The 12,638-nt window shown below is 54.2% G+C and overlaps 3 protein-coding genes across 3 annotated transcripts; 2 read left to right on the top strand and 1 right to left on the bottom strand.

The window, feature by feature from the left end:
* Positions 1–609: 609 nt before the first annotated feature.
* Positions 610–1,601, bottom strand: B0H18DRAFT_869986 (uncharacterized protein; the record flags this gene model as incomplete). The annotated part of the gene is made up of 3 exons (XM_048040058.1): positions 610–1,280; positions 1,331–1,440; positions 1,501–1,601. 3 exons carry the CDS (start codon positions 1,599–1,601, stop codon positions 610–612), a joined length of 882 nt encoding a protein of 293 aa, XP_047898363.1.
* Positions 1,602–2,536: 935 nt separating this feature from the next.
* B0H18DRAFT_552635 (uncharacterized protein) lies at positions 2,537–3,844 on the top strand. The gene has a single exon (XM_048038569.1). It carries the CDS (start codon positions 2,641–2,643, stop codon positions 3,565–3,567), a length of 927 nt encoding a protein of 308 aa, XP_047898362.1. The 5' UTR covers positions 2,537–2,640; the 3' UTR covers positions 3,568–3,844.
* Positions 3,845–5,395: 1,551 nt separating this feature from the next.
* Positions 5,396–12,637, top strand: B0H18DRAFT_1082837 (ketoacyl-synt-domain-containing protein; the record flags this gene model as incomplete). Its single annotated transcript, XM_048031594.1, has 22 exons — positions 5,396–5,458; positions 5,497–5,630; positions 5,684–5,930; positions 5,985–6,190; positions 6,267–6,341; positions 6,399–6,483; positions 6,543–6,690; positions 6,744–6,840; positions 6,891–7,450; positions 7,509–8,335; positions 8,371–8,721; positions 8,775–8,936; positions 8,987–9,240; positions 9,293–9,476; positions 9,524–9,660; positions 9,713–9,764; positions 9,816–10,202; positions 10,230–10,997; positions 11,055–11,452; positions 11,500–11,663; positions 11,718–12,111; positions 12,142–12,637. The coding sequence occupies 22 exons, from the start codon at positions 5,396–5,398 to the stop codon at positions 12,635–12,637; spliced, it is 6,189 nt and encodes a 2,062-aa protein (XP_047898361.1).
* Between the last annotated feature and the right edge of the window lies 1 nt (position 12,638).

Genomic DNA, 12,638 nt, shown 5'->3' with positions numbered 1-12,638 from the left:
CTCCGTTCTCGGATTCGCTTCGTTTGCTTCCGCGGCACACTAGGCGCCGGATACCTTCCACGCACTGCTTTCCCATTCTGGTACCTGTTCATGCTCATGTGCCTCACATTGCCTACTATCTCAGGCCACGCAGGTGCGTACACTTCCACTTCATGCATGCCTTTTAGTTTCAGTTCCAGGAAACGCGGTTCGTGACAATTCTGTCACAGTTCAAGTTGGACGAGTGAGTGCGGTACTTCGCCCGCGCTACAGTCAACGACGCCGCCTGCGACATGCCATTGCCAGATGCACAGTGCACATGGATGATACAATCAAATGTGCGTCCTCATCCAGAAAGGCTTAATATTCAGATATCAGTCATTGATATTGCCAATTGGCCCTTGTGATCAGCCGCAGACCGTATCGCGAAACTATTATGTGTGTTCTGTTTACTGCAATCGTCATTCATATGCAAGGCCGATTTCTGGATGACGGACAAGTAGACGTGTGCACCGTCGCTACTGTGTGAGTCGTGACGAAGAAACACCGTTTCCATCGAACTGACAGGCGTACTATTGTTACAAGCGTCGGACATCAGGGAATACTATACAGGTCATTTGCAGATCGCGTTCATATCAATGGTTTCTGGGCACAGATCACGTTGTTCTGTAACTCCGCGTCCGATGAGTTCTGCCACTCATTCTCCACCTTGTCCATCATCGAATCGAAGTCGGCTTCCGAGCTTACATGACCGAAGCCCCCGGCCTTGAGTATAGGAGTTTTCAGACCACGGAAGACTGCCATCCAGTTCTTGCGACCGTCAGCAGCAAGCTCCCCTCCAGTGTATCCCAGCGGGATCAGTGTTGGCTCAACACTGATTCGTGAGAACCCGGTCTCGCGAAGCAAGTCGGGGATTTGAACGGCACAGTCGAGGACCAGGCCTTTCGCCTTGGCCACGGTTGTCGCCATCGCGTTGAATCTCTCCGTCTCCGGGCCTGCCTTCCAGTATCCAACCTCGCCCAACTGCACCCAGCCGCCGGGTTCTAGAACCCGGAAGATCTCTTGGATAGACCCTTCCCACTCCTCTTTGCGCAGCGCCGCGATCATATGACGCTGATTCACGAGCTTGAACTTGCCGTTCCAGTCGGACGGCATTGCAGCGCAGCTACCGACGTGGAAATGTACGTTTCCGCGCGAGACGACGGCGTGATCTTCCCGCGGGAAGAGTCCAGGCTCGATGTCGAGACCATGTAGGACAGTGGTCTCAGGGACGATCTTCATCGCGTCCAGCAACCATATGCCTATCAAAGGGCGTTAGCTACAGAACACAGACAAATCGGACAAGGCACACCAGTTCCCGTCCCGCTGTCCAGAATATGGTCGGCCGGACCTATCGTGACATCGGGCATGATAATACGATTGTTTAGGACGTGCAGGAGCAGCCGATGTTGCAGGGCGAGCCTGCAGAGACATGCATTAGCTTATGGCGGTGAGTGTCATACTGTGAAAGCCGCGCCTTACCTTTCTTTCTCCGCAGCGTCTGACGGTAGGACATAGTTGCTGCCAGGATACGACTGATACTTTCTCTCCGTGTGTGGTATGGGAGCGACAACCGTTCCCATATCACTCTGAGGGGTTGACATGTCCTGCGGAGCCATGTAAGAAGGCGACGGTGTTGAAGATGGGGAGAACGTACCTAGCGGTTGTCATGCAGTTATATAACTAGCGTGGGGAGGAAGTCTAGGCTAGGTGACTAGCGTCAAATTCAGTAGTTACTTTCCGGAAAATAAACCATTATTCTAGACGTCGGTGGTTCCTGCAAAGACATGTACTGCTGGAAGATGAATCGTCTTCGATCTGCCATTGACATCTCAGAGACAAGGTTCAGACCCTGTTTTCCTGATAGATGGCGCGATCGCAGAACCGGCGGTTTGGAGAACAAGCCGTCCGCTGGGGTGGACTGTCCACGGTGGACTCCCGTGGACTCCACGAAGCACGTGACGAGTCCAAACAAAGGCGATAAGATTACAGTCGTTTGCATAATGGTTGTCGCTTCGCGTTGACCAGCATAGGTGGAGCCGGGGCTCCACGCCCCACGGCACACATCGGCGGAACGACCACAGCATCTGGGCCCCTCGTCCGAAATGTTCGGGATACCTGGTATCTTGCTAAATACCCTCCATATTCTGTGGCGAGGATGCAGGCTAGGTGTCCTGGGTTTCGTGGCCGGCGTTGAGAACAGACTATCATTAACTACCCCGCACACTCTGTGCAAACAACGGGATTGACCAGCTCCGGTGGTGCGTCGGGGCCAGCCAAAGAAGGCCAAACAAATTTCTCGTCGCGCGCATGCGACAACCATTATGCAAACGACTGTACAGCCTTTTACGGCGCAAGGTAGCCTCAAGACCCGGGACCGCGCCGTACACAAATGCAACGAGCTCTAACAACGTGCCAGGGGCATCGGTGGAGGCTCGCAAAGAATGGTCGTGCAGGGAGGGAAGGTGGTTGTAGTCAGCAGGGTCAACAAACCAGGTGAGTTCCCTGCTTGTCACCTCGACCCGGTAGCTGACCCTGACAAGCGATTAATGCCCACCAAGGACGACCGGACGGAGACGAACGCGACGGAGACGGCCCCAGCGCCGCTCGCGCGCATGCCCAATGCGCATGAGCGCGGTGAAGACGACTCCGATGCGCGCGTGCGCAAGCGACACAAGCCCGCCAGCGCAAACTCACCAGGTATGCGCCTCACGACTCAACGAGCCTCAACATGCCGCGCGCGGACCCGCTAGCAAGAGCCGGTTGCTTGTGGATGGGATATATCACGCACAGACGCATTCGGGTACGGCGAGGGCCAGCTCGCCGCATACCGACACGGCATGCCCAAGACCCAACTCAGCGAACAGGACCGCGATGAACGTCTGCCAGGCACGCTGGTACGTGCACTCGCGCAGCACATACATAAGGGCTTACCGAGCAATCGCAGCCATCTACATCGACCCCGCTCACTCGTATGCTCGGGCACTTGGGCACCCACCTGCTTTCGCTCACCCGCTCACCCGCCCACTCATCCACTCGGCCACTTGCCAGCCCACGCGACCACCTGCCAGCCCACGCGACCGTGACAAACCGGCGAGGTCAATGAACCCCTCGCGTCATGCGTGCGCTGGCGGATGTCCATCCGCCTCCGCCATACAGGCGCTCGCCATGTGCCCGCCGTGCGCAAACACGCCCACAAGCCTGGTCTGTCGCGCCAACAACCGCTCTCGACGCGTACGAGGACACGAGCGCATCACCGGCAGCCTGCCACATGGTCGTTTGTGGTGCCCACACACGACGAGCAGCATCCGCTGCTGCCCATCATGGCCCATTACTGCCCTGCCTGTCTGCGTGCTCGCCCATGCACTTGCCGGTCTGCACACGCTCGCCCATCCGCTCGCTCATGCACCTGCCCGCTCGCACAGCACCTGCACCCCTGTCCGGCACACCCGCCCCCTCGCCTGCTCGCCCGCCGTGAGCCTACCGCCTGCCCTCACTGTTAGCAATTTCGCGGATCATCCGAGTCATACTCACGCCATAGCATGCTGATTTGGGACCAACATCACTAAAATACATTAGGCTACTTCATTACGGTATCTACTTGTACCCGTCGACGCGAAAATGTGTACACGGCTTAATGCGCTTCGCTGCATATCACGAAACAGTTGGTCAGACTACTAGTAAGAAACATTGTGATCAGTGACAATAGGGCAGTAATAACGGTTTACAATCAGTCAGTAGACTATATAATGCGAATCTAATCAGCTCGTTATCGGCGTCATTGTTTGGTCAGTCCAGCTCCGCGGAGTCCACGTGGACAAGTCCACCCCAGCGGGTCCATTACTTTGGCGGTTTGGCACCGGTCAGTACTAACCGTACTTCCGAATCAGTACGGGAGGCTGCTTGAACCCAGATACATAGTATGCCACCTCGCCAAAGCTACTCTGGTACTACGTATAAACTAGTACTACTAGTTCATCGACGACCGTATGAGACACTGTGCGATCTGGATATCGAGATTGAATCTCTTTGACAGTCGAGTAGTTTTCATGCGACCGCCGACCATACGCTCAAACACTCTCGGCACTCTCGGCGGACATCCACCTTGAAAGCTTGATGCATCTATGTATAGCAGGTGTCACTACAAATGACGCGGGCGTTGTCGACGTTCAGGTCAGCACTCAAGTACTCAAATCGGACCGTAACATCTCGCCGCTACCCACGCATCACTTACATCGTACACAAAATGATCAACTCTAAGAGAATTCCAAGTTTTGTCAACAATACCGAAGCCGGTGTTCGCATCCAACGTGCTGATCAGTCCATTTTGATTGATACTTAGATCAGTCTTCCCGCGTCCGTCATGTTTTCGGCATTGGCGGTAAGACTTCAAGTTGAGATGTTCAAAGCGCTTGGACTGTGTGGTGGGAAATGGGGTTGCTTCGTGGGTTCCCCGACATCGGATGGCCAGGGAGTGGAAGTACGCATTAATACTTACCTACTTGCAGGACCTGGATAAGCTTACCTGACATCGGTCGACTTAGTAGGATAAGTAGTCAACAGTGGCATGTGGCACTCGGAGCAGAGAGGGAGCCAAGATCTAGGCCCGATACAGCAATCACCTTTTGAACTCCGAATGCACGACACTTGGTGGCGTCACCGGGGCGTCACGTACTCACTGTAAGTAACTCACGCCTCTGACCTCGTCACGATCACCTCGACCTCCTGCCAGTGCAGTTGGGTCGGACCAATTGTCCCTAGGTAGCGTTTGACAACGCTTGGAACCATAACTGATTACCCTAATCGCTGGATGCTACTTCGACATGATACCAAATGGCGCCGAAGGCATTTTGAGGCGAGCCCCTCATTGTTGCGCCAGAAGGTTAGATGTTCTGCTGGTTACTTCGGCACGGAGCCACACCTTACGAACATCCGAGTCATAGCCAGAAATGGCTCGTCGTTTGGTCAGGGCGAATCTTCTGGCACCGCTTCTACTGGTTCTAGCAAGCATCACGGCGTGCACATGGACATCAAGTGAAGGTGTCAAAACAGTATTTCATCAGTACGTTTCTGTCATGGAATGCGAATTGACGGGATCGCAGGTAGCTCACAATTTGATGGAAGCACCTTTCCTACTAGATAGCTGAGTGCTGGAATCCAACTCCGTTGTACACGGGTGGTGCCGTTGCTTCTCATGTCAATGTAGTCGCGTTGAGGGGAACCCAAGTACGACACTCAGATGCAAACATCGAAGCCAATCTGTACTCACCTACGACGTATAAAGGTGATTGTCGAACGGATTGTACCCCATCTCAACTATAAGTCAGGTTTGTTCGCCGGCCTCTACGGTTCAGCGGAAGCGGCCGCTAGCGTTGCCATGTCTCACTCAGGGAAAGGCTTTCCAGTCGCTATAGTCAGTGATTCGACAGGCAATCTATTGGTGCGTTTACTCGAGCTGAACGATTCCGACGTGCACAGGTTGGTATCTCCGCCGAACTCCCAAGCGGCGGTTGTAGCGACTCAAACCTTGACTACAAGTCATTCTATGATTTCCTCATACAAGGCGGAGAGGCGTACGAGAAAATACCGACAAAGCGCTTCAATGTGCACACGTACGACCTTAGGATCCTAATGTTGGCGTTCAATGCTGATGGAGGAGCTCCAGGCTCAAAGGGACAGCTCCCGGTCAAGTGGTGACGGATACAGGCGCATTCCTCAAGAATATCGACCTTTTCGATCCGACTGAATTTGGTATCGCCGGCAAGGATGCCAGACTAATGACATTGGGAACGCGCAAATTGTTGGAGACTACGTTTCTGGCATTGGTTGACTCAGGGATTGACTACAGAGGGCAGAATGTGGGTTGCTATATGTCAGCGGTGTCTCACGATATATTCTCTGTATCTGGGCACGTAAGTCTTTACGTCATATATATTCTACGCATCTCGTTGACTTCGTCACTGCAGGATGACATGGAAGTTCGCGGAGCACCTTCCTGGGCGCCATCTATGGTAGCAAATCGTGTCTCCTACCATCTCGATCTCCGTGGACCGACCATACCGCTCGATACAGCATGCAGCTCGACGCTGTATGCTACACACCTAGCTGTTCAAGCGTTACGGAACGGCGACTGCGAAGCAGCCGTTGTTGGCGGCTGCCAGCTGAACCACAGGTGCGCATGCAAGCGCCTATCACCGCGTATCAGAATGGAGCATTGACAATTACTCTATCATTCGAAAGGTTTTCAGAATGGCTTCTGTACACCAGGCAGGTATCCTGTCTCCCGACGGGAAAAGCCAGCCTTTCGATGCTTCTGCTAATGGGTAATACTTCTCTTCTACGTCATCGTGTGACGTTTCTTGACTGATGAATGCTCGCAGATTCGGCCGCGGCGAGGCGGTCGTCTCGATTGTGCTGAAGCCTCTCCATGCGGCGCTCCGCGACTGTGATAGAATCTATGCTGCTGTGCGTCGAGTTGCTCCGAAACCTTTAACTTCGCGCCTTGTTTAAAACAGTGGTTATAGATTCTTGGGACTGGTGTAAATTCTTCTGGTTCGCTAGCACCAATTAGTGCGCCAGTTGCTTCCGCACAGCAGGATGCTATGCTCCGTGCGTTCGCGCAGGCCGGACGGTCTCCAAGAGAGGTAGACTTTATTGAGCTGCATGCGACCGGTATATACTTCCCCTCCTTTGATATCCTGCATACAACTCATGCAATGGAACAGGCACGGCATCTGGCGATCCAACCGAAGCAAACTGGGTAGGCGCCCAGTTCAGGAGAGATGCTGAGCTTCTGGTCGGGAGCGTGAAGGGAAACATTGGGTATGTCTGTTAGTCTTGACTCATGTCGACTATATTCAAGTAGTCTGCAGCCACACTGAAATCGCGGCGTTTCTGTCGTCTCTCTGCAAAGTTTGCCATATCATCGAGCACGGCGTCATTCCGCCGACCGTCAATTTCTCCGTCCCGAACCCGGCAATTCGATGGGCGGAATACAACATGCGCGTGCCTGTCACCTCAGAGAAGCTGGCCATCTGCTCACCCTCCGGCCATGCGCTTATTGCGATGTCGAGCTCAGGCATTGGCGGTGCGAATGGGCACTGCGTCATAGAGTCCCATACATCCAATACGGGTGACGTGCCGCGTATATGGTCGTGCGGGAGGTCGATGATGCCGTTGCTCCTGATTGCAGGGGGTCTATCACCGCGGTCTGCCTCGGCTGTCGGCGAATCACTGAAGAGCGTCCTTGTCGATTGCGATCGCATGCAAGTTGGACGTGTGCTCGGTCGACGGGCACGGTCGATGCTGTGGAAAGCATATTCTGTGACCCCTGAGGGGCAGATCCCCCGCTTCTCAGAGCCAGTGATTACGCCAAAAATCACACCGGAGGTCGTGTTTGTCTTCTCCGGACAGGGCCCGCAGCACTGGAACAGTCAGTATGCTTCTTGGTGAATGGGTCACGTTCAGAGTGACTAACTCCAACTTCGCAGTGGGCCGCGAGCTGTTCAAGACGTGTGTGCCGTTCCACGACACTGTTGTAGAGCTCGACCATGTGTATGCTGGAGTGACCGGCAAGTCCCTAATCACCCATATCGGTCTCTTCGACGACTCCAACATACCCGATAACCTGGGAGATGTCTGGCCGGCCTCCATCACCCTTCCTGCGCTAACTATCCTGCAAATCGCACTTGTTGAGACCCTCGCTGCCATCGGCGTGAAGCCGGATGTAGTGGTTGGCCATTCTGCAGGCGAGACAGCAGTCCTCTATGCGTCGGGCGCGGCCTCAAAGGGGATGGCGGTCGAGCTTGCGATAGCAAGGGGCCAGGTGATGGAAGCATTGGAAGGACATGGCGGCACTATGGCAGCGTTGGCTTGCTCCTCCGAGCTGGCGAAAGAGATCATTGCTGAGGTCATCGCAGAGCTCGGACCCGCTGTCTTGGAGATCGGATGTTTCAATGCCCCAAACGCCGTCACGTTATCTGGCTCTGCGCAACATGTTTCGTCGGCCGTGCAGCGAGCGAAGGCAACCGGAATCTTGGCAACTAGTCTGCGCACGCGCGTAGCTGTGCACTCCTCGATGATGACATTCTGCCAAGCCGAGTACGAAGAGCTGGTCGGGAAGGTGTTCGAGACGCACAGCATCGGATCCACTAAGGTGGAAACGTTCTCTACCCTCTCTGGCGATATTCAGAGCGCGCCCTTCGACGCCCCCTACTTCTGGAATAACACACTTGGGCCGGTTATGTTCGATCTCGCTGTGACGTCCATTCAAGCTCGGCACCCACGGGCAATCTTCGTTGAACTTGGTCCTCACCCTGTACTTTCTGGGTACATCGCCGCCAATGTGGGGAGGGCGCGACGGTGCTGAGTCCGTTGAAGCGGTCCAAGTCCGTAGAGGTCGGTGAACTGACACCGATTATTGACTTTGTCGGGCAGTTGGCATGTGCAGGCTACTCGGGCGTGGACATGGATGTTCTGTATGGCACGGCGGAGAGTCAGGGAGCAGCTCTCCCGCAGTACCCGTTCATGCGGAAGGAAGTTCCGTATGTGGCTCCGACCTTCGAGATCACCCGACAGAGACAGGCTCGGAATGGCCCTCTCAACTATCCTCAACTTCGGATAAATACGCAGACGCATCCCGGTTTAGCGGATCATATCATCAAAAATGAGCCCATCATGCCTGCGTCAGGCTTCTTGGAAATGGTGCGTACAGCGTACATGTCATCCATGATGAGTAGCTAATCAGTATGTCTCAGGCACTCGAATTCGGGGCATGGAGGCTGTGGGATGTACAATTCCACTCAATGCTATCGCTCTCTGGGGAACTTCCGACACCAATCGACGTTAAATTGGAGGGATCCAAATGGAGAGTTTGTAGCGCCGCTGGGGCTGATTTCACAAAAATGTGGCCTCCGACTGTAAGTGCATGTTTTCGCATCACATAGAGAGGAATTGACATCGCTGCCAGTATCACCGCGTTCACGCGACCGGTTATCTCTCTAAGGAACGCGAAGATGACGCAACGTCCTCTATAGTACCTCTGGACGACATACGTGCTCGACTGACAAAGCGGGAAACGAAGAGCTTCTATGACAGCCTTGGTTCATTTGCCAACTACGGCCCTTCGTACAAGAGAGTGCTATCCTGGTATCATGGTGTTGACTCGTCAGGGCTAGAGGAGCTCTTGATAGAATTGCGTGGAGCAGGAGATGACTTGGACAAGTAAGTGGTGGCTGTCTGGTGTGTTCGTTATAGTCTGACCACTGGTCTTCAGCCTTTCAGACTACCGACTACATCCTGCAATCTTGGATGCTGCCCTTCATGTTGCTGTGCACCCGTGGATCACCGGCGCCGTCGCACACGGCTTGTATTACCTCCCATCGAAAGTCGGCGCGTTGATTCTCCATGACTCACTCGCGCAAGGGATTCCTGAGAGGATCTACGCCTATGGTGTCTTCGTCAGATGGACACCTGGTGAGCACTTCAATATGTACCCTGTGTCTAGACTGTATATGCTCATGACATGCCAGAGTCCCTCACATATGACTTCCAGCTTACAAATGAACACGGTGAGACGCTCTGCACTGTGCAGGCGCTTGAAGTGGCCGCCCATGGGCGAGCGCCACCTCTTGTGCGCAACCGGTACGAGATGGCGCATCACCAGCTTGGCATCCATCTCCACAAGTCGTCGCAGCCCGGTATTGGTGTGCTCAGCGCGAAGACGTCAGAGAACACCGACAGCGTATGTACAGTGTGCCCTCGCATTCTTGGACCATGCTAAATGATGGACACGGCAGTCACTAGAGGATGAGATTTGCGATCTTCGCGTCTTTCAGTACCATCGAGGGAACGAGATAACGAAGCTCCAGCAAGCCATCTGCTCATTGAACACATCGGACAGAGAGTCACTGTGCTTCATTACTCGCGAAGGCACGGACGGCGACGCGATCCTTGGCTTCACGAGGTCTCTCCGAAAAGAGTACCCGTCGTGGCGTGTGTTCTGTATCGTCTTCCCCTCATCTTGGCCTCTTGGAGAGCATGACGAGGCAGCACGGTCGCTCTGTGCACATCCACTTGCCGAACATGAAATGCTCCTGAACGAGGATGGCTCAGTTCGCGCTCCTAGGCTAATAGCGTCCTCCGCGCCAAGGCGGACCACTGCCTTTGACTCTGAGGCGCCGTGGGTATACCAACATTCTACCCTCTCGCAGGTGTCAAAACCGGCGGTTCCACCTGGGCACGTTCTTATCAAGGTTACAGGAGTAACATCAACCATCTCTTCGTGCTGGATATTCGTCGGACATGTGGCTGGCTCCTCCGTCAACTATCTTGGTATCACATTCAAGCCGCTGACCAATCACATCGTCGCCCATCGCGGGAGCCTGCTCGAATTGGGGACTGGCGAGGATCTCCAGCGCGGTCCTCCTGCGCTTGCTGCAATCATCGCAACACTAGCCGTTGGACCTGCCATCTGTAGCGACCCACAGCGATTGCAGGACTCATACATTCTTGTGACGCATTCAGATGCAGTGATTGGACAAGACATACGTCAATTCTACGAGGACCGTGGATTGCATGTTCTGCGTCTGCCGTCGCAGGCTAGCTCCTCAGAGACTAGGGCCGTGCTTGCTCATCAGCCAAAATTCGTTGTTTCCGGCAGACTGCGGATGACTGGCAGCGACGTCGACAAGACTGTGACCGAGCTACAATCAGGAAAGGTATTTCAGTGGGACGACCCGAGCAGCGGGGTGGCGCGTGTCCTTGCCGAGGACCCATGGGTTGTAGGCGACGCATTGAAGGTAGCGCTCTCGGATCGTGGCAGCTCTAACGAGGTGTTCGTCCCTCCTATTCAAATGGTCGGTGTGGCACCTCCGGTGGAAGTCCCATTGCAGACCTCCATCTTTGACTCCGAAAAGACGTATATCTTGGTGGGGGGAATTGGAGGCCTTGGGATGCACGTTGCACACTGGATGTATCAGGTATGGACTTATGTCCGATGTTCTCCACACGTGCGTGTTAATGTGTGAGCTTTTCAGAACGGGGCACGCGAAATCGTCCTCACTTCCCGTTCGGGGACTGCCAATCTCGTGCCGAAGGATGAATTCATCGCTTTGCGTCTCTTGGCGTATCTACGCTCTCGGGACGACTTAGTGCTCCGTACCGAAGCCGTCGATGCGTCATCATTTGAGCAGACCAAGGGATTGGTGGCCTCAATCAAGAAACCGATCGGCGGATGCATGATCATGACTGCCATTCTCATTGATCGTACCTTCCCTCTTCAGACACATGAGACCTTCGAGGGACCTTTCGTCGCCAAAGTCGGTGCGTTTCAAGCTTTGGAGAAAGCCATCAACATAGATTCGTTGGACTTCATGCTTCTTTTTTCGTCCGTCGCGGGAATGACAGGCAATGCTGGTCAAACGAACTACTCTAGGTACGAAGCCGTGCCGATTCTCCGCTGCCATACTCATGTCCACCCAGTGCAAATACTGCTTTGACAGGTTTCACAAGACGCTACCCGAATGCCGCTACTATCGTTCCACCGATGATGAGCGATACTGGCGTGGTCCTCACGGTGGCTGCTACTGACAGCATACGATGGTCGCGCTACAGGCATCTGAGCTCCTGGGCAATGACGTGCCAAGGTGGGCGTATACAGATGGAAAATGCGACATATCAATTCTGACGAAATTTAACAGAGCTCTGCGAGTGCATCCATGAGACGCTCCTGAAGCTGCGTGAAGGCCCTCTGTGGCAGTACATCCCGGACTTTGACTGGAGCCTTGTCCAAAGCAATCTTGGACATTCCCCTCTCTACGACCACCTCGTGCCCAAGGCAACTCTTTCCGACACTTCTCAAGTGTCATCAGATGTCTTGGAACGCAACCTAAGCGACGTCATTTGCGAAGTGCTCGACATCGACAGCGAAGACCTTTCCCCGGAGGCGCCTCTCACTTCCTATGGTCTGGACTCTTTGTCAGCCACGAGGTTGTCGCGCGTCTTGGAACCGTACCTGATCATCTCACAGCTTCAACTTCTCGCCGACATCACACTAGCTGATCTCCAGAGGTTCCGTGAAAAGGCATCTGACGCGTCAATCACCAATCCTTCTGGCATTCCGAGTCAACCTGTCACCCGTTTGGACGCACGTACAATAAGGGAGAAGGCGCACGAAACGACGTGCATGCTCGAGAAGTACTCATCCGACTTGCCTTCACGGAACGTAATCACAAGAGTCGATATGGACAAGACTGTGCTGTTGACGGGAGCGACAGGGAGAATTGGGTCGCACGTACTCGCCCATCTCCTATCGGACTCTTCGTATGACAAAGTTATCGTCATCGTTCGCCGCCAGTCGTCGGGGAGGTCAGCGCCAGATCGCTTGTTAGATGCGTTCGCTGCCCAGGACCTGGACACGTCTGTTCTCAACTCGCATGCGCTGACTATATGGGAAGGCGACGTAACGAAGACCAAGTTTGGCCTATCTTTTGAAGCATATGACGAGGTAAGGACCATCGTGTTACAGTCACGTAAACGCTACTCACTTCGGCCGCATATGCAGCTTCTCCGCTCCGTGACTCATATCGTCCATCTTGGTACGGACGTGTTCACTGAGTGAT

This window comes from Fomitopsis serialis (genome assembly GCF_022376445.1).
Source record: "Fomitopsis serialis strain Sig1Antser10 chromosome Unknown B0H18scaffold_6, whole genome shotgun sequence".
NCBI lineage: Eukaryota > Fungi > Basidiomycota > Agaricomycetes > Polyporales > Fomitopsidaceae > Fomitopsis > Fomitopsis serialis.
This window is presented reverse-complemented; position numbering and strand designations above follow the sequence as displayed.

What these genes read in the sequence shown, in the direction of transcription:
- B0H18DRAFT_552635 (XM_048038569.1), top strand. Translation starts at nt 2,641, where the DNA reads ATGCGCATGAGCGCGGTGAAGACGACTCCGATGCGCGCGTGCGCAAGC.